The sequence below is a fragment of the Phasianus colchicus genome, chromosome 29, assembly GCF_987193195.1.
Source record: "Phasianus colchicus chromosome 29, bPhaCol1.hap1.1, whole genome shotgun sequence".
Classification (NCBI taxonomy): domain Eukaryota; kingdom Metazoa; phylum Chordata; class Aves; order Galliformes; family Phasianidae; genus Phasianus; species Phasianus colchicus.
In genome coordinates this window covers 5014049-5034449 of record NC_143464.1, presented here as the reverse complement: position 1 = coordinate 5034449, position 20401 = coordinate 5014049, and the positions used below count along the sequence as shown (strand labels likewise).

The window sequence follows — 20401 nt, the reverse complement described above, 5'->3', positions numbered from 1 at the left end:
CCCCCCCGCACCCCCTCAGCCCCATTTGGGGGGGGTCCTCCACACAGAACCCCAAAATCGACACCCAAAGACCCCCAAAAATGGGACCCCCGCCCCCCAAGCCCCCCCCATGGGGGTCTCCCCCCCAATTTGGGGGGGTTTCTCCACACAAAACCCCAAAATCGACCCCCAAAGACCCCCAGAAATGGGGACCCACCCCCCAAACCCCCCTCAGCCCCATTTTGGGGGGGGTTCTCCACACAGAACCCCCAAAATCGACGCCCAAAGACCCCCACAAATGGGACCCCCGCCCCCCAAGCCCCCCCCATGGGGGTCTCCCCCTCATTTTGGGGGGGGTTCTCCACACAAAACCCCAAAATCGACCCCCAAAAATGGGACCCCCCCCCACAAACCCCCCCATGGGGGTCCCTCAGCTCCATTTGGGGGGGGTTCTCCACACAGAACCCCCAAAATCGACCCCCAAAGACCCCCAAAAATGGGGACCCACCCCCCAAACCCCCGTCAGCCCCATTTTGGGGGGGGGTTCTCCACACAGAAACGCCAAAATCGACCCCCAAAAATGGGACCCCCGCCCCCGAACACCCCCCATGGGGGTCTCCCCCCCAATTTGGGGGGGGTTCTCCACACAAAACCCCAAAATCTACCTCAAAAGTGCCCCAAAGACCCCCAAATATGGGACCCCCCCCCAAAACCCCACACATTGGGGTCTCTCACCCTATTTGGGGGGGGGTTCTCCACACAGAAACCCCAAAATCGACCCCCAAAAATGGGACCCCCCCACATTGGGGTCCCTCCCCCTATTTTGGGGGGGGTTCTCCACACAGAAACCCCAACATCGACCCCCAAAAATGGGACCCCCGCCCCCCAAGCCCCCCCCATGGGGGTCTCCCCCCCAATTTGGGGGGGGTTCTCCACACAAAACCCCCAAAGCCCCCCCAGAACCGGGTCGTTCCCCCCCCCCGCTCACCGTCGGCTCGGAGCAGCGCGGTCCGGACGGCGGTCGGGTTCGGGTCCCCGGGGGGGCGCGCGCCGCGAGCCGGGCCTTAATTGGCAGCGGGCGGGGGAGGCCACGCCCACCGGGGGGCGGGGCTTCGCCAGGGGGCGGGGCTTCACGGGGGTGGGGGGCGGGGGGGGAGAAGATGGGGGTCGTGGGGGGGGGGGGGGAAAGGGGGGTCGTGTGGGATTGAGGGGCTCTTATGGGGTGAACAGGGGTCTTGTGGGGGGTTGAGGGGGTCCTATGGGATTGAGGGGGTCCTATGGGGGGAGAAGGGGGGTCCTGTGGGATTGAGGGGGTCTTATGGAGTGAATGGGGGTCGTGGGGGGTTGAGGGGGTCCTATGGGGTGAATGGGGGTCTTGTGGGGGGAGAAGGGGGGTCCTGTGGGATTGAGGGGGTCTTATGGGGTGAAGGGGGGTCGTGTGGGATTGGAGAGGTCCTATGGGGTGAAGGGGGGTCCTGTGGGATTGAGGGTGTCCTATGGGGGAAGAAGGGGGGCCCTGTGGGATTGGAGGGGTCTTATGGGGTGGAGGGGGGTCCTATGGGGGGAGAAGGGGGTCCCATGGGGTGAACGGGGGTCATGTGGGATTGAGGGGGTCCTATGGGGTGAAGGGGGGTCTTATGGGGGGAGAAGGGGGGTCCTGTGCGATTGAGGGGGTCCTATGGGGTGAAGGGTGGTCCTATGGGGGGAGAAGGGGGTCCTGTGGGATCGGAGGGGTCTTATGGAGTGAAGGGGGGTCCTGTGGGATTGAGGGGGTCCTATGAGGGGAGAAGGGGGTCCTGTGGGATGAAGGGGGGTCTTATGGGGGGAGAAGGGGGGTCCTGTGGGATTGAGGGGGTCCTATGGGGTGAAGGGGGGTCCTGTGAGATAGAGGAGTTCTTATGGGGTGAAGGGGGGTCCTATGGGATAGAAAGGATTCTATGGGGTGAAGGGGGGTCCTATGGGGTCTTGGGGGGTATGGGGGGCAACGGCGAGGGGGAAGGGGGTCCTATGGGGGGCAGTGGGGTGGGGGTTCTATAGGGTAGAGGAGGTTCTATGGGGCAGGAGGGGGTCGTGGGGGTCTGTGGGGTGGGGGCCCTATGGGGCAGGAGGGGTCATGGGGGTGTGATGGGTCCCTATGGGGTGGGGGGGTCCTATGGGGCGGGAGGGGGCTATGGGGGTCCTGTGGGAATTCTTTGGGGCGGGGGGATTCTGTGGGAATCTTGTGGGGGCCTATGGGGCGGGGGGGGCTGTGGGGATGCCGTGGTGTCCTACGGGGTGCTATGGGGCACAGCAATTCTGTGGGGCGGGAGGGATTCTGTGGGGCAGAGGAATTCTGTGGGGTGGGAGCAATTCTGTGGGGCAGGAGGGATTCTGTGGGGCAGGAGGGATTCTATGGGGCAGAGGAATTCTGTGGGGCAGGAGCAATTCTGTGGGGCAGGAGGGATTCTGTGGGGCAAGAGAGATTCTGTGGGGCAGCAGCGATTCTGTAGGGCAGGAGAGATTCTATGGGGCAGAGCAATCCTATGGGGCAGAGGAATTCTGTGGGGCAGGAGCGATTCTGTGAGGCGGGAGCAATTCTATGGGGCAGGAGCGATTCTGTGGGGCAAGAGAGATTCTATGGGGCAGCAGCAATTCTGTAGGGACCAATTCTATGGGGCAGGAACAATTCTGTGGGGCAGGAGGGATTCCATGGGGCAAGAACGATTCTATGGGGCAGAGCAATTCTATGGGGCAGCAGCGATTCTGTAGGGCAGGAGAGATTCTATGGGGCAGAGGAATTCTATGGGGCAGCAGCGATTCTGTGGGGCAGGAGGGATTCCATGGGGCAAGAACGATTCTATGGGGCAGAGCAATTCTATGGAGCAAGAGAGATTCTATGGGGCAGCAGCAATTCTATGGGGCAGAGCAATTCTATGGGGCAGCAGCAATTCTATGGGGCAGAGCAATTCTATGGGGCAGAGGAACGGAGAGCAGCACCGCGGGGCAGCCCAGGAAAATCTATGGGGCAGGAAATGGGGGCAGCGCCGGAAGCTCTGCGAGCCCCGATAACGCAATTGGGGGGGTCGTTATCGGGGTGCGTTAATTACCGGGGGGGGGGGATGAAGGGGGGGGGGCGCTGCGGGTCGCTCATTAAGGATGCGCTCATTAAGGATGCGCTCATTACCCCCCCCCCCCCCCCGCGGTCCCCGGCGCTGAGTCACGCCGCGCTCCCGGCCATATAGGGAGCGATGTGAGCGGCCACCCCCGGCCCCCCCACAGCCACATGGGGGGCGGGGGGGAGCGGCCTTTATTTGGGGGGCGGGGGGGAGACGGGGGGGGGTCGGGGGGGTGGGGGGCAAAGTGTGGGGTGGGGGGGGTGTGGGGTGATGCTCTGTGGGGTGGGGATGTGTGGGGCAAAGTGTGGGGTGGGGGGATCTGTGGGGGGGTGATGCTCTGTGGGGTGGGAATCTGTGGGGCACAGTGTGGGGTGGGGGGGTCTGTGGGGTGGGGGGGTGTGGGGTACAGTGTGGGGTGATGCTCTATGGGGCAGTGATCTGTGGGGCAAAGTGTGGGGTGGGGTGGGGGGGTGTGGGGTGCAGATGTGTGGGGTGGGGGTGTGTGGGGCAAAGTGTGGGGTGGGGATGTGTGGGGTGGGGGTGTGGGGGGTGATGCTCTGTAGTGTGGGCATCTGTGGGGCACGGTGTGGGGTGGGAATCTGTGGGGCTGTGATCTGTGGGGCACAGTGTGGGGTGATGCTCTGTGGGGTGGGCATCTGTGGGGCACAGTGTGGGGTGGGGGGGTCTGTAGGGTGGGGGTGTGTGGGGCAGTGATCTGTGGGGCAGTGATCCATGGGGCACAGTGTGGGGTGATGCTTTATGGGGCACTGATCTGTGGGGCGGGTATCTGTGGGGCACAGTCTGGGGTGGGAATCTGTGGGGTGATGATCCATGGGGCACTGATCTGTGGGGCGGGAATCTGTGGGGCTGTGATCTGTGGGGCACAGTGTGGGGTGATGCTCTGTGGGGTGGGAATCTGTGGGGCGGTGATCTATGGGGTGATGATCCATGGGGCAGTGTGGGGTGTGCATCTGTGGGGCGATGATCTGTAGGGTGATGTGTGGGGCAGGCTGTGGGGTGTCGATCTATGGGGTGTCGATCTATGGGGCGATGTGTGGGGTGCCGATCTATGGGGTGCCGATCTATGGGGTGTCGATCTATGGGGCGATGTGTGGGGTGCTGATGTGTGGGGTGCCGATCTATGGGGCGATGTGTGGGGCAGGCTGTGGGGTGCCGATCTATGGGGTGAGCTACGTGGGGGGCAGGCGGTGGTGCTGCTGTAGGGCCTCCATCTGCGATTCTGTGGGGAGAAAAGGGGGGGAGGTTATGGGGCGGGGTTACGGGGTGGGGTTATGGGGTGAAGTTATGGGGCAGGGCTGTGGGGTAAAGATGTGGGGCGGGGTTGTGGGGTGGAGTTGTGGGGTGGGGCTGTGGGGTGGAGTTATGGGGTGGAGTTGTGGGGCGGGGTTATGGGGTGGGGCTGTGGGGTGGGGTTATGAGGTTATGGGGTGGAGTTATGGGGTGCGGTTGTGGGGCAGGGCTGTGAGGCACAGTTATGGGGCCCAGTTATGGGGTGGGGTTGTGGGGCGGGGCTGTGGGGTGCAGTTATGGGTCTCACTTATGGGTCTCCCTTATGGGTCTCAGCTGTGGGTCTCACTTATGGGTCCCAGCTGTGGGTTCCACTTTATGAGCCCCACTTATGGGTCCCACTTATTGGTCTCAGCTGTGGGTCCCACTTATGGGTCCCACTTATGGGTCCCAGCTGTGGGTCCCACTTGTGGGCCTCACTTATGGGTCTCAGTTGTGGGTCCCACTTATGGGCCCCAGTTATGGGCCTCACTTGTGGGTCTCAGTTGTGGGTTCCACTTATGGGTCCCAATTATGGGTCCCAGCTGTGGGCCCCACTTATGGGTCCAAGCTGTGGGTCTCAGTTTTGGGTCGACTTATGGGTCCCACTTATGGGTCCCAGCTGTGGGTCCCACTTGTGGGCCGCACTTATGGGTCTCAGCTGTAGGTCTCAGTTGTGGGTCGACTTATGGGTCCCACTTATGGGTCCCACTTGTGGGTCCCACTTGTGGGTCTGCCGCCAGGCTCACCCCACTCCTTCCGCTCCGCCTCCATCCTCAGCGCCGCCTCCGCCTCCGCCTGCAGGCGCCGCAGCGCCGCCGTGTGCTGCCATGGGGGGCGAATCTGTGGGGCTGCGACCCACAGAGCCCCACGGTGCCGCCCCACACGTCCACCCCAACCCCTCCTGCCCCACACGTCCACCCCAACACCTCCTGCCCCACACGTCCACCCCAACCCCTCCTGCCCCACACGTCCACCCCAACACCTCCTGCCCCACACATCCACCCGACCCCTCCTGCCCCACACATCCACCCCAACACTTCCTGCCCCACACATCCACCCTGACCCCTCCTGCCCCACACATCCACCCCAACACCTCCTGCCCCACACATCCACCCGACCCCTCCTGCCCCACACATCCACCCCAACACCTCCTGCCCCACACATCCACCCGACCCCTCCTGCCCCACACATCCACCCTGACCCCTCCTGCCCCACACATCCACCACACCCCCCATAACATCCCCCATAGACCCCCCCATAGACCCCCACTCCCCCACTGACTCCCCCAATAACCTCCCCCAAATCACCCCCACCAGACCCCCCCCAAAATGCCCCCCACTGCCCCCATAACCTCCCCCCACCCCCCCATCACCCCCCCCACCCCACCAACCCCCCCCAGACCCCCCCCACGTCCCCCCCCATCCCCCGACCCCCCCCACAGACCCCCCCATAACCTCCCCCCCAACGCCCCCAAAGACCCCCCACCCCCCCCAACATCCCCCCCACCCCCCCCTACAACCTCCCCCCCACAGACCCCCCCCATAACCTCCCCCCACCCTCCCATCACCCCCCCCACCAGACCCCCCCCCAAAATCCCCCCCACTGCCCCCATAACCCCCCCCACCGCCGCATCACCCGCCCCCAGACCCCCCCCACGTCTCCCCCCATCCCCCGACCCCCCCCACAGACCCCCCCCCACCCCCCGACCAGACCCCCCCACCCCCCCCACCAGACTGCCCCCCCAAAAGCCCCCCCAATAACCTCCCCACACCTCCCCGGCCCCCCATACAGACCCCCCACCCCCCCCCCAAAATCCCCCCCACTGCCCCCATCACCCCCCCACACCCCACCAACCCCCCCCAGACCCCCCCCACGTCTCCCCCCATCCCCCGACCCCCCCCACAGACCCCCCCACCCCCCCCCAGACCCCCCCACCCCACCAGCCCCCCCGATCCCCGCAAAGACCCCCCACCCCCCGACCAGACCCCCCCACCCCCCCCACCAGACCGCCCCCCCAAAACCCCCCCCCAAACCCCCCCCCACACGTCCCCCCCCCACCAGACCCCTCCCCCAAAAGCCCCCCCAATAACCTCCCCCCAGCCCCCGGCCCCCCATACAGACCCCCCAACCCCCCACCAGACCCCCCCAACATCCCCCTACCGACCCCCCCAACCCCCCCCACCAGACCGCCCCCCCAAACCCCCCCCCCAAGCCCCCCCCACAACGTCCCCCCCCACCCCCCCCCACAGACCCCCCCCACACGTCCCCCCCCACCAGACCCCCCCCAAAAGCCCCCCCAATAACCTCCCCCCACCCTCCCATCAGCCCCCCCACCGACCCCCCACCCCCCCACCAGACCCCCCCCCCAACATCCCCCCCACTGCCCCCATAACCTCCCCCACAGACCCCCACAGACCCCCCCATAACCTGCCCCCCCCACCGACCCCCCACTCCCCCACCAGACCCCCAACATCCCCCCCACTGCCCCCATAACCTCCCCCCAGCCCCCCATCACCCCCCCCACCCCACCAACCCCCCCCAGATCCCCCCCACGTCCCCCCCCATCCCCCGACCCCCCCCACAGACCCCCCCAAAGACCCCCCACCAGACCCCCCCAACATCCCACCACCGACCCCCCCACCCCCCCCACAGACCCCCCCCCCACAGAGCCCCCCAACAACCTCCCCCCACCCCTCCACCCCCCCGACCCCCCCAAAGACCCCCAACCCCCCCACCAGACCGCTCCCCAAACCCCCCCCCCCAACCCCCCCCCCCCCCAGCCCCCCCCCCACCTGCCCCAGTCTCCGCAGAGCCGCGCAGACGCCGGGGGCTCCGCTCACAACGGGGGGGGGCTGTGGGTCGCGCCCCCCCCGCGGCGCCCCGAGCTCAGCGGCCCCGAAAGCCGCCAGCAGCGCCGCCGTGACGCGGGGGGGCGGCGGTGCGGGGGGGGGCGCCGCCGGGGGGCGCTGTGGGGCGGAAAGGGGGGCGGAAGTGGGGGTGGTTGGGGGGCGGCCCCATAGACGGACTGGGGGCGTTCATAGGGGTCCCACAGCCCCACACCCTCATATGGGGGCCCCACCCCACACTTGGGGGTCCCAGCCCCACACTTGGGGGTCCCACAGCCCCACACCCTCATATGGGGGCCCACCCCACACTTGGGGGTCCCAGCCCCACACTTGGGGGTCCCACCCCATAGTTGGGGGTCCCACAGCCCCACACCCACACTTGGGGGTCCCAGCCCCACACTTGGGGGTCCCACCCCACATATATGGGTCCCAGCCCCACACTTGGGGGTCCCACAGCCCCACACCCTCATATGGGGGCCCACCCCACACTTGGGGGTCCCACCCCATAGTTGGGGGTCCCAGCCCCACACTTGGGGGTCTCACAGCCCCCCATCCACACATGGGGGTTCCACCCCACATATGTGGGTCCCAGCCCCACACTTGGGGGTCCCACTGCCCCACACCCTCATATGGGGGCCCACCCCACACTTGGGGGTCCCACCCCATAGTTGGGGGTCCCACAGCCCCACACCCACACTTGGGGGTCCCACCCCACATTTGGGGGTCCCACCCCATAGTTGGGGGTCCCAGCCCCACACTTGGGGGTCCCACAGCCCCACATTGGGGTCCCACTGCCCCACACCCAAACTTGGGGGCCCACCCCACACATGGGGGTCCCACAGCCCCACACCCACACTTGGGGGCCCACCCCACATATGTGGGTCCCACCCCATAGTTGGGGGTCCCACAGCCCCACACCCTCATATGGGGGTCCCAGCCCCACACTTGGGGGTCCCACAGCCCCACATTGGGGTCCCACCCCACACTTGGGGGTCCCACTGCCCCACACCCACATTTGGGGTCCCACCCCATAGTTGGGGGTCCCACAGCCCCACACCCACACTTGGGGGTCCCACCCCATAGTTGTGGGTCCCAGCCCCACACTTGGGGGTCCCACAGCCCCACACCCACATATGGGGTCCCACCCCATAGTTGGGGGTCCCACAGCCCCCCCAGCCCCACACCTGGGGGTCCCACCCCCCACTTGTGGGTCCCACAGCCCCCCACCCACATATAGGGGTCCCACCCCACATATAGGGGTCCCACAGCCCCCCACCCACACTTGGGGGTCACACCCCCCACTTGTGGGTCCCCCATCCCCTCACCCACACTTGGTGGTCCCACCCCACACTTGGGGGTCCCAGCCCCACACTTGTGCGTCTCCCAGCCCCCCCCACCCACACTTGGGGGTCCCACCCCCCACTTGTGGGTCCCCCAGCCCCACACCCCAGGGTCCCCCAGCCCCACACCCAGGGGTCCCAGCCCCACACTTGTGGGTCCCCCAGCCCCACACCCCAGGGTCCCCCAGCCCCACACCCAGGGGTCCCAGCCCCACACTTGTGGGTCCCCCAGCCCCACACCCGGGGGTCCCACAGCCCCCCACCCACACTTGTGGGTCCCACCCCCCACTTGTGGGTCCCAGCCCCCCACCTGCGCCCTCAGCCGCTCCAGTTGCTGAGTCAGCGCCTCCAGCTCGCGCTGCAGCTCCGGCAGTGGGGGGGGGGCCCTGCGGGGGGCGGGGGGCATCAGCGGCCCTATGGGGCAGCCCCACAGCGGGGGGACTTATGGGGCAGCCCCATAACTAAGAGACCTATAGGGGACCTATGGGGCACTTATGGGGCAGCCCCATAACTAACAGACCTATAGGGCACTTATGGGGCAGCCCCATAACTAACAGGCCTATAGGGGACTTATGGGGCAGCCTCATAACTAACAGACCTATAGGGCACTTATGGGGCAGCCCCATAACTAAGAGACCTATAGGGCACTTATGGGGCAGCCCCATAACTAAGAGACCTATAGGGGACTTATGGGGCAGCCCCATAACTAAGAGACCTATAGGGGACTTATGGGGCAGCCCCACAGCTGGGGGACCTATGGGGCAGCCCCATAACTAACAGACCTATAGGGCACTTATGGGGCAGCCCCATAACTAACAGACCTATAGGGCACTTATGGGGCAGCCCCATAACTAAGAGACTTATGGGGCAGCCCCATAACTAACAGACCTATAGGACACTTATGGGGCAGCCCCATAGCTAACAGACCTATGGGGCACTTATGGGGCAGCCCCATAACTAACAGACCTATAGGACACTTATGGGGCAGCCCCATAGCGGAGGGGCCCATAGCACGGCCCCATATGGGGTTTTGTGGGGCAGCCCCATAGAACCGCCCCATAGCACCGCCCCATAGAACCACCCCATAGAACCACCCCATAGCACCGCCCCATAGCACGGCCCCATAGAACCGCCCCATATGGGGTCTTGTGGGGCAGCCCCATAGCACCGCCCCATAGCACCGCCCCATAGCACAGCCCCATAGAACAACCCCATAGAACCACCCCATAGCACGGCCCCATAGAACCGCCCCATATGGGGTCTTGTGGGGCGGCCCCATAGCCCGGCCCCATAGAACTGCCCCATAGCACTGCCCCATAGCACCGCCCCATAGCACCGCCCCATAGAACCGCCCCATAGCACCGCCCCATAGCACCGCCCCATAGCGCAGCCCCATAGCGCAGCCCCATAGAACAACCCCATAACACCGCCCCATAGCGCAGCCCCATAGCACCGCCCCATAGAACAACCCCATAGCACTGCCCCATAACACCGCCCCATAGCGCAGCCCCATAGCACCGCCCCATAGAACAACCCCATAACACCGCCCCATAGAACCGACCCATAGCACCACCCCATAGCACCGCCCCGTATGGGGTCTTGTGGGGCAGCCCCATAGCACCGCCCCATAGCACCGCCCCATAGAACCGCCCCGTATGGGGTCTTCTGGGGCAGCCCCATAGAACAACCCCATAGCACCGCCCCATAGCACCGCCCCATAGCACCCCCCCATAGAACCGCCCCATACGAGGTCTTGTGGGGCAGCCCCATAGAGCCGCCCCATAGAAGCGCCCCATAGAACCACCCCATATGGGGTCTTGTGGGGCAGCCCCATAGCACCGCCCCATAGCACCACCCCATAGAACAACCCCATAGAACCACCCCATAGCACGGCCCCATAGAACCGCCCCATATGGGGTCTTGTGGGGCAGCCCCATAGCACGGCCCCATAGCACCGCCCCATAGCACCGCCCCATAGCGCAGCCCCATCCGGGGGTCCCGCACCCACCTCCGCGGGGGGAGGGGCAGCTCCAGGAGGTCCCGGGGGGGCGGGGGGGGCTGGGGGGGGGTCCGTAAGGCGGCGGCGCCGCGGGGGTCGTCCAGCAGCAGCGAGAGGAGGAGGTGGGTCTGCCTGGGGTCAGAGGTCAAGGGTCAGAGGTCGGGGGGTCACGAGGGGGGTCGTGGGGGGGGGGGCGGGGCGGTACCTGCAACTGTCGCTCAGCTGCTCCTCCCAGCCGCTCGGGGGCGCTGTGGGCTGCGGGGCGACAACGGAGTGCGGGGCTGCAGGATCCCATAGAGACCCATAGGGACACATAGGGACCCATAGGGACCCATAGAGCCCCATAGGGACCCTACAGAGCCCCATAGGGACTCACAGAGCCCCATAGGGACCCATAAGGACCCATAGAGCCCCATAGGGACCCTACAGAGCCCCATAGGGACTCACAGAGCCCCATAGGGACCCATAGGGACCCATAGAGCCCCATAGGGACCCTACAGAGCCCCATAGGGACTCACAGAGCCCCATAGGGACCCTATACAGCCCCATAGGGACCCATAGAGACCCATAGGGACCCTATAAAGCCCCATAGGGACTCACAGAGCCCCATAGGAACCCATAGAGACCCATAGAGACCCTATACAGCCCCATAGGGACCTATAGAGATCCATAGGGACCCATAGAGACCCTACAGAGCCACATAGGGACCCATAGAGACCCATAGGGACCCTATAGGGACTCACAGAGCCCCATGAGCCCCACAGGGACCCATAGGGATCCATAGGGACCCATAGAGCCACACAGGGACCCATAGGGATCCATAGGGACCCTACAGAGCCCCATAGGGACTCACAGAGCCCCATAAGGACCCATAGAGCCCCATAGGGACCCTATAGGGACTTACAGAGCCCCATAGAGCCCCATAGGGACCCATAGGGACTCACAGAGCCCCATAGGGATCCATAAGGACCCCATAAAGACCCTGTAGGGACCCATAGAGACCACATAGGCACCCCACAGGAACCCCATAGGGACCCACAGAGACCCCATAGGGACCCCATAAAGACCTCATAGGGACCCAGAGAGACCCCATAAAGACCCCATAGGAACCCACAGAGACCCCATAGGGGCCTGTAGAGACCTCATAAAGACCCTATAGGGACCCATAGAGACCCCATAAAGGCCCCATAGGGATCCATAGAGACCCCATAGGGAACCCCACAAAGACCCCATAGGGACCCATAGAGACCCCTTAAAGGCCCCATAGGGATCCATAGAGACCCCATAGGGAACCCCACAAAGACCCCATAGGGACCCATAGAGACCCCTTAAAGATCCTATAGGAACCCATAAAGATCTCATAGGGACCCATAAGGACCCCATAGGGACCCGCAAAGATCCCCCCACAGAAACCCCATAGGGACCCCATAAAGACCCCATAGGAACCCACAGAGATCCACCCATACAGACCCCATAAAGACCCCATAGGGACCCATAGAAACCCCATGAAGACCCCATAAGAACCCCCAGAGATCCACCCATACAGGCCCCACAAAGACCCCATAGGGACCCATAGAGACCCCATAAAGACCCTATAGGGACCCATAGAGACCCCATAGGAAACCCCATAAAGACCCCATAGGGACCCACAGAGATCCACCCATACAGACCCCACAAAGACCCCATAGGGACCCATAGAGACCCCATAGGGACTCCATAAAGACCTCATAGGGACCCGTAGAGACCCCATAAGGACCCCATAGGGACCCACAGAGATCCACCCATACAGACCCCACAAAGACCCCATAAAGACCCCATGAGGACCTCATAGGGACCCATAGAGACCCCATAGGGAACCCCACAAAGACCCCATAGGGACCCATAGAGACCCCTTAAAGACCCTATAGGAACCCATAAAGATTTCATAGGGACCCATAAGGACCCCATAGGGACCCGCAAAGATCCCCCCACAGAAACCCCTTAGGGACCCCATAAAGACCCCATAGGGACCCACAGAGACCCACCCATAAAGACCCCATAAAGACCCCATACGGACCCATAGAGACCTCATAGGAACCCCACAGGAACCCCATAAAGACCCCATAGGGACCCATAGAGCCCCCAAAGGGACCCCATAAAGACCCCATAGGGACCCATAGAAACCCCATGAAGACCCCATAAGAACCCCCAGAGATCCACCCATACAGGCCCCACAAAGACCCCATAGGGACCCACAGAGACCCCATAAAGACCCTATAGGGACCCATAGAGACCCCATAGGAAACCCCATAAAGACCCCATAGGGACCCACAGAGATCCACCCATACAGACCCCATAAAGACCCCATAGAGACCCATAGGGACCCCATAGGGACCCCCTGGCCCCGCCCCCACCTGCGGCTCTTCCTCCTCGTCGTCCGACCGCCTCATAGCGCGGGGTCAGAGGTCAGCGAGGGGTCAGAGGTCAGAGCGCCCGGCAGCTCGGCGCGCCGTTCCCGCGCCGCGACGCCACGTGACGCCGGGCCCCCCGCCCCTTCCGGCGCGGCGGACCAATAGGAGCGCGGGGAGAGGCTGCGGCTGCGCACGAAGCTCCGCCCACACCGGAAGCGCGCGTCGGAGCGGCGCCGGAGCCGCCGGCGCGAACGGGAGCGCGGGGGTGAGGCAGGGCGGGGCGGGGCGTGACGTCATCAGCGCGCGACGCCATGGGGCGCGCGCACCGGAAATGACGATCCAGCGGGCGGAATGACGTCAGAAGCGCGCTGCGCGGCGTTACAGAGCCCCGTCCCGGCGCCGTAGGCCGCGGCTCGTGACGTCACCGAATGGCGGAGGAGAGGGGCGGGGCCGAGGCGCGCCGCCACTTCCGGGGGGCGCGGTTCATTATGGAGGCCGGTAAGGCGGGGGGAGGGGGAGGGGGGGGGGGGAGGTAAAGAGGAGGGGAAGGGAGGGGAGGGAAGCGGGGCGAGCCGAGGCGGAAGTGCCGCCGCGTCAACCGGAAGGGGCGGGGCCGTGACGTCGTGACGTCACAGGGCTGCGGCTGGGGCTGGGCTCGGCCGCGCTCAGCACCGCCCTCGGCGCGTTCCTCCGCTTCGCCCGGGAGCACCGCAGCCCCTACGACCCCGCCCTCGTGGCCGCCGCCGCGCTCCTATTGGCCGGGAAGGCGCAGGGGGCGGGGCCTCGCGCCCGTGACGTCATCAACGTCACGCACAGGTACGGGCGGAACCACGCCCCCTTTCTGCGTAACCACGCCTTTTCTCGTGGCCACGCCCCCTTTGCGGCCAGGCCCGCGCTCCGCTAAGCCCCGCCCATTTCTCTGTAGCCACGCCCCATTTCTGCGTAACCCCCAGGCCCCCCCCCCCCCCCCTTTAGGACCCGCTTATTTGACCCCCACTGACCCCCCCCCATTTGACCCCCATCGACCACCCTGTGTCCCCCCCCCATTCCCCCCCCCACTGACCCCCCCCATCGACCCTCCTTTGTCCCCCCACAATGGTCCCCCTGCCCCCCCACTGCCCCCCCCCCACTGCCCCCCCACTGACCCCCCCCATTGGACCCCTACTGACCCCCCCCATGTCCCCCCCCCATCCCCCCATCAGCCCCCCTCTGACCCCCCCAAAACCCCCATCAAAGCCCCCCCAACCCCATTGCCCCCCCCAACCCGATTCCTCCCCCATTAAACCCCCATTGCCCCCCCACTGACCCCCCCATCAGACTCCCTCTGAGCCCCTGACGCCCCCTCCCCAATCAGAGCCCCCCCATCCCATTGCCCCCCCACCCCCCAAACCCCCACTGCCCCCACCCTGTCCCCCCCCCCTGGCATCACCTCCTCTAACCCCCCCCCTCCCCACAGACCACCCCCCACTTTACCTCCCATCGCCCCCCTCCCCCCTCCCTTTATTTTATTCCCCCCCCCCCAACCCCCCCTGTGCCCCCCCCACAGATGCCTGCACCCCGGCCTGCCCCCCCCTCCCCACAGACCCCCACCACTTTACCTCCCATCGCCCCCCCTACACCCCCCCCTTAATTTAATCCCCCCCCCCCAGATGCCTGCCCCCCCCAACCCCCTCCCCACAGACCCCCCCCACTTCATCTCCTATCCCCCCCCTGCGCTCCCCCCTATTAATTTAACCCCACCCCCCCCCCCCCAGATGCCTGCACCCCGGCCTGCCCCCCCCCTCCCCACAGACCCCCCCCACTTTACCTCCCATCGCCCCCCCTACACCCCCCCCTTTATTTAATCCCCCCCTGCCCCCCCCCCAGATGCCTGCAACCCCCTCCCCACAGACCCCCCCCCCACTTTACCTCCTATTTCCCCCCCTACACCCCCCCCTTAATTTAACCCCCCCCCAGATGCCTGCACCCCAGCCTGCCCCCCCCCTCCCCACAGACCCCCCCCCCACTTTACCTCCTATCTCCCCCCCTACACCCCCCCCTTAATTTAACCCCCCCCCCAGATGCCTGCCCCCCCCAACCCCCTCCCCACAGACCCCCCCACTTCATCTCCCATCACCCCCCCACATCTCCCCATTTATTTAATCCCCCCCCCCCAGATGCCTGCACCCCGGCCTGCTCCCCCCCTCCCCACAGACCCCCCCACTTTACCTCCCATCGCCCCCCTACACCCCCCCCTTTTATTTAATCCCCCCCTCCCCCCCCCCAGATGCCTGCAACCCCCTCCCCACAGACCCCCCCCCACTTTACCTCCCATCGCCCCCCCACATCTCCCCATTTATTTAATCCCCCCCCCCCCCCCAGATGCCTGCCCCCCCCAACCCCCTCCCCACAGACCCCCCCACTTCATCTCCTATCTCCCCCCCTACACCCCCCCCTTAATTTAACCCCCCCCCCAGATGCCTGCACCCCGGCCTGCCCCCCCCCGCTCCCGGCCAGGCGGTGGCGCTGCGCGGCGCCGTGGGCGGCTGTGAGCTCCTCCTGCTGCGCACGCTGCGCTTCCGCCTGCCGCTGCCGCAGCCCCACCGCGTGAGTCTGCACCCCCCCCGGGACCCTCCCCAGGGACCCCCCCGTAGGGACCCCCCCCGGGACCCCCCCAGGAACCCCCCCCTAGGGACCCCCCCGTAGGGACCCCCCGTGGGACCTCCCCGGGACCCCCCCCGGGACCCCCCCAGGAACCCCCCCCTAGGGACCCCCCCAGAGAACCCCCGGAATCCCCCGGGACTGCCCCCCCCAGGGACCCCCCCCCTGGGACCCCTCCAGGGACTCCCCCAGGGACCCCCCCTGGGACCCCCCCCTAGGGACACCCCCTAGGGACCCCTCCAGGGACCCCCACCTAGGGACCCCCCCGGGACCCCCCCTCCAGGAACACCCCCACGGACCCCCCCTGGGTCCCCCCCCAGAGACCCCCCCCGGAATCCCCCGGGACTGCCCCCCCCAGGGACCCCCCATGGGCCCCCCCGGGACCCCCCGAGGAACCCCTCCAGAGACCCCCCCCAGAGACTCCCCCCGGAATCCCCCGGGACTCCCCCCCCCAGGGACCCCCCTGGGACCCCCCCGAGACCCCCCCTCCAGGAACCCCCCCCCACTGAGTTCCCCTAGGGACCCCCCACCCGGGACCCTCCCCAGAGACCCCCCCCCGGAATCCCCCGGGACTCCCCCCCCCAAGGACCCCCCCTGGGCCCCCCCGGGACCCCCCAAGGAACCCCTCCAGAGACCCCCCCCAGGGACCCCCCCTGGGACCCCCGGGGACCCCCCCAGGGACCCCCCCCGGAATCCCCCGGGACTCCCCCCCCCCGGGACCACCCCCCCAAGGGACGCCCCCCCTGGACCCCCAGGTAGCCCTCCCCGGGACCCCCCCCAGGAACCCCTCCAGGGACCCCCCCCTACGGACCCCCCCCAGGACCCCCCCAGGATCCCCCACCCCGGGACCCCCCCAGGGAACCCCCTCCTGGACCCCCCCGGAACCCCCCCACAGGGAACCCCCCCCCAGGACCCCCCCAGAGCCCCCCCCCCGAGGAACCTTACTAGATGATAATAAGGGACCCCCATGCCCCCCCCCCCCAGACCCTTTTTGGAATCCCCCCCCCACAATATCAGGGACCCCCACGCCCCCCCTGTGCCCCTTTTTGGGACCCCCCCACCCCCCCCAATATCAAGAACCCCCACGCCCCCCCCAGCCCCTTTTTGGGACCCCCCCCCCCCATGAGATCCCCCCCCCCCATGAGACCCCCCCCTCCACAATATAAGGAACCCCCACGCCCCCCCCAGCCCCTTTTTGGGACCCCCCCACCCCCCACAATATAAGGGACCCCACGCCCCCCCCAGCCCCTTTTTGGGACCCCCCCACCCCCCACAATATAAGGGACCCCACGCCCCCCCCAGCCCCTTTTTGGGACCCCCCACCCCCCCCAATATCAGGGACCCCCACGCCCCCCCCAGCCCCTTTTTGGGACCCCCCCACCCCCCCCAATATCAGGGACCCCCACGCCCCCCCCAGCCCCTTTTTGGGACCCCCCCCCCCCATGAGATCCCCCCCCCCATGAGACCCCCCCCTCCACAATATAAGGAACCCCCACGCCCCCCCCAGCCCCTTTTTGGGACCCCCCCACCCCCCCCAATATCAGGGACCCCCACGCCCCCCCCAGCCCCTTTTTGGGACCCCCCCACCCCCCCCAATATCAGGGACCCCCAAGCCCCCCCCAGCCCCTTTTTGGGACCCCCCCACCCCCCCCAATATCAGGGACCCCCATGCCCCCCCAGCCCCTTTTTGGGACCCCCCCACCCCCCCCAATATAAGGAACCCCTACGCCCCCCCCAGCCCCTTTTTGGGACCCCCCACCCCCCCCAATATCAGGGACCCCCACGCCCCCCCCAGCCCCTTTTTGGGACCCCCCCACACCCCACAATATCAGGGACCCCCACGCCCCCCCCAGCCCCTTTTTGGGACCCCCCACCCCCCCAGCCCCTTTTTGGATTCCCCCCCCCCCCCCCATGAGACCCCCCCACCCCCCACAATATCAGGGACCCCCATGACCCCCCCAGCCCCTTTTTGGGACCCCCCCACCCCCAATAATATCAGGGACCCCCATGCCCCCCCACCCCCCACAATATAAGGGACCCCACGCCCCCCCCAGCCCCTTTTTGGGACCCCCCCCACCCCCCACAATATCAGGGACCCCCACGCCCCCCCCAGCCCCTTTTTGGATTCCCCCCCCCCCAATGAGACCCCCCCCACCCCCCACAATATCAGGGACCCCCACGCCCCCCCCAGCCCCTTTTTGGATTCCCCCCCCCCCAATGAGACCCCCCCCACCCCCCACAATATCAGGGACCCCCACGCCCCCCCCAGCCCCTTTTTGGGACCCCCCCCCCCACTGACTTTTTCTCCCCTCCCCCCCCCCATATTTCAGTACCTGCTGCAGTTCCTGCTGGCCGTGGGGCGCTGCTGGGGGGGCCGTCGCGGGGGGGGGGGTTGGGGGCGTCTGCCGGGGGTCTCGTGGGCGCTGCTGAGGGATGGCGCCGCGGGGGGGCTGGGTTTGAGGTTCCCCCCCCAGAAAGTGGCCGTTTGCGCCCTGCTGCTCGCCATGGAGATCTGCGGCTGCGCGGCGCCGCCGGGGGCACCGAAAAGGTGGTGGCAGGTAGGGGGGGGGGGGCGCGGGGGGGTCCTGGGGGGGGGGAATGGGGGGGGCTGAAAGGCACTGAGGGGTCGTGGGGGGGATTGGGGGGGTTAATGGGGGGCACTGGGGGGCTGGGGGGCACGGGGGGGGCTGAAAGGCACTGGGGGGTCCTGGGGGGGGACTGGAGGGGGCTGAAAGGCACTGAGGGGTCCTGGGGGGGGCATTGGGGGGGTTAATGGGGGGCACTGGGGGGCTGGGGGGGGATTGGGGGGGTTAATGGGGGGCTCTGGGGGGGGGGAATGGGGGGCACTGGGGGGGCTGAAAGGCACTGGGGGGTCCTGGGGGGGGACTGGAGGGGGCTGAAAGGCACTGAGGGGTCGTGGGGGGGGGATTGGGGGGGTTAATGGGGGGCAATGGGGGGGGCTGAAAGGCACTGAGGGGTCCTGGGGGGGGCATTGGGGGGGTTAATGGGGGGCACTGGGGGGCTGGGGGGGGATTGGGGGGGTTAATGGGGGGCTCTGGGGGGGGGAATGGGGGGCACTGGGGGGGCTGAAAGGCACTGGGGGGTCCTGGGGGGGGGACTGGAGGGGGCTGAAAGGCACTGAGGGGTCGTGGGGGGGGGATTGGGGGGGTTAATGGGGGTTAATGGGGGGCTGAAAGGCACTGAGGGGTCGTGGGGGGGGGATTGGGGGGGTTAATGGGGGGCAATGGGGGGGTCTGAAAGGCACTGAGGGGTCCTGGGGGGGTTAATGGGGGGTTAATGGGGGGCACTGGGGGGCTGGGGGGGATTGGGGGGGTTAATGGGGGGCAATGGGGGGGTCTGAAAGGCACTGAGGGGTCCTGGGGGGGGATTGGGGGGGTTAATGGGGGTTAATGGGCGGCATGGGGGGGGGCTGAAAGGCACTGAGGGGTCCTGGGGGGGTTAATGGGGGGTTAATGGGGGGCACTGGGGGGCTGGGGGGGATTGGGGGGGTTAATGGGGGGTTAATGGGGGGCACTGGGGGGGGGGAATGGGGGGCACTGGGGGGGCTGAAAGGCACTGGGGGGTCCTGGGGGGGGACTGGAGGGGGCTGAAAGGCACTGAGGGGTCGTGGGGGGGGGATTGGGGGGGTTAATGGGGGTTAATGGGGGGCTGAAAGGCACTGAGGGGTCGTGGGGGGGGGATTGGGGGGGTTAATGGGGGTTAATGGGCGCCATAGGGGGGGCTGAAAGGCACTGAGGGGTCCTGGGGGGGGGATTGGGGGGGTTAATGGGGGGCACTGGGGGGTCTGAAAGGCAATGAGGGTCCTGGGGGGGGGATTGGGGGGGTTAATGGGGGGTTAATGGGGGGCACTGTCACTACTTTGTTGGTCCCAACTCCTCACTTATGGGTCCCTGTTCCCCACTTATGGGTCCTGCTGCTCACTTATGGGTCCCAGCTCCTCACTTATGGGTCCCTGTTCCCCACTTATGGGTCCCAACTCCTCACTTGTGGGTCCGTATCACTCACTTATGGGTCCCAGCCGCTCACTTATGGGTCCCAGCTCCCCACTTGTGGGTCCCTATTCCCCACTTATGGGTCCCAGCTCCCCACTTATGGGTCCCAGCTCCCCACTTATGGGTCCCAGTCGCTCACTTGTGGGTCCCAGCCGCTGCCCGCCTGCCCCACAGGCGCTGAGCCCCGGGCTGCGCGCCTCCGAATTGGCGCAGATCCTGCGCGCGCTGCTGGATCTCTATGGTACGGACTGCTCGACGGGCGGCGCCCCGCTCCGCCACACAGCGCCCCCTCGCGGCCCGGACCTCCAGTCCTCCAGGCTCCCCCCCTCCCCCCCCCTCCCGCCCCGCGGCGGCGCCCCGCGCTTCCAGCCCACCAATCAACGGCGAGGGTTGGCTGGGGGGGCGGGGCCGGGCCTTAATTAGTTCGTTGTCTTCGTTAGCGCTGCTTCCGCCTCTTTTTTGGTCTTGGGGGGGGGGGGGGGGGGGTTGGAAATCGGCGTTTTCGGCTCGGCCAATCGCTGAGCTGAGGCTGTCGGCGCGCTTTTCGGCTCGGCCAATGGGAGTGCGGGGTTTCTTCGCGCGCTTTTCAGCTCAGCCAATCAGATCGCTGGCTCTTTTCGTGCTTTTTTTTTTTTTTTTTAGCCCAGCCAATCGGAGCGTGGGGTTTCTCCCCCTCTGTTTTCAGCCCAGCCAATCAGAGCGCAGCTCGTTTCCCTCCTTTTCAGCCCAGCCAATCGGAGCGTTAGCCCTCGTCTCGCTCTTTTCAGTTCAACCAATCAGAGCGCTGACTTTCCTCCCGCACTTCTCAC

At 66.7% G+C, this 20401-nt stretch overlaps 3 protein-coding genes across 6 annotated transcripts in view; 1 reads left to right on the top strand and 2 right to left on the bottom strand.

Moving 5' to 3' along the window:
- The window catches only part of FLNA (filamin A), a 94723-nt gene extending 93611 nt beyond the window's left edge, over positions 1–1112 (bottom strand). For all 3 annotated transcript variants that reach the window (XM_090126618.1, XM_090126619.1, XM_090126621.1), the window contains exon 1: positions 968–1112. The gene's annotated coding sequence lies outside the window, so the exon portion shown is untranslated. The remainder of the gene's footprint in view (positions 1–967) is intronic.
- A 2455-nt stretch (positions 1113–3567) lies between these two features.
- Positions 3568–13082, bottom strand: LOC116240896 (uncharacterized). Its single transcript, XM_090126734.1, has 7 exons — positions 12943–13082; positions 10755–10804; positions 10559–10681; positions 8861–8936; positions 7157–7330; positions 5111–5186; positions 3568–4314 (listed from the first exon to the last, which is right to left on the bottom strand). Exons 1-7 carry the CDS (start codon positions 12976–12978, stop codon positions 4265–4267), a joined length of 585 nt encoding a protein of 194 aa, XP_089982860.1. The 5' UTR covers positions 12979–13082; the 3' UTR covers positions 3568–4264.
- Positions 13083–13323: 241 nt separating this feature from the next.
- Positions 13324–20031, top strand: CCNQ (cyclin Q). 2 transcript variants are annotated; one of them, XM_090126732.1, is made up of 5 exons: positions 13324–13437; positions 13575–13755; positions 15396–15525; positions 17910–18137; positions 19767–20031. In XM_090126732.1, the coding sequence occupies exons 1-5, from the start codon at positions 13368–13370 to the stop codon at positions 20013–20015; spliced, it is 858 nt and encodes a 285-aa protein (XP_089982858.1). In that variant the 5' UTR covers positions 13324–13367; the 3' UTR covers positions 20016–20031. The 2 variants fall into 2 exon arrangements, with proteins under 2 accessions (XP_089982858.1, XP_089982859.1); XM_090126733.1 differs by having other exon boundaries at positions 17910–18127; positions 19767–19909.
- The last annotated feature ends 370 nt before the right edge of the window (positions 20032–20401 follow it).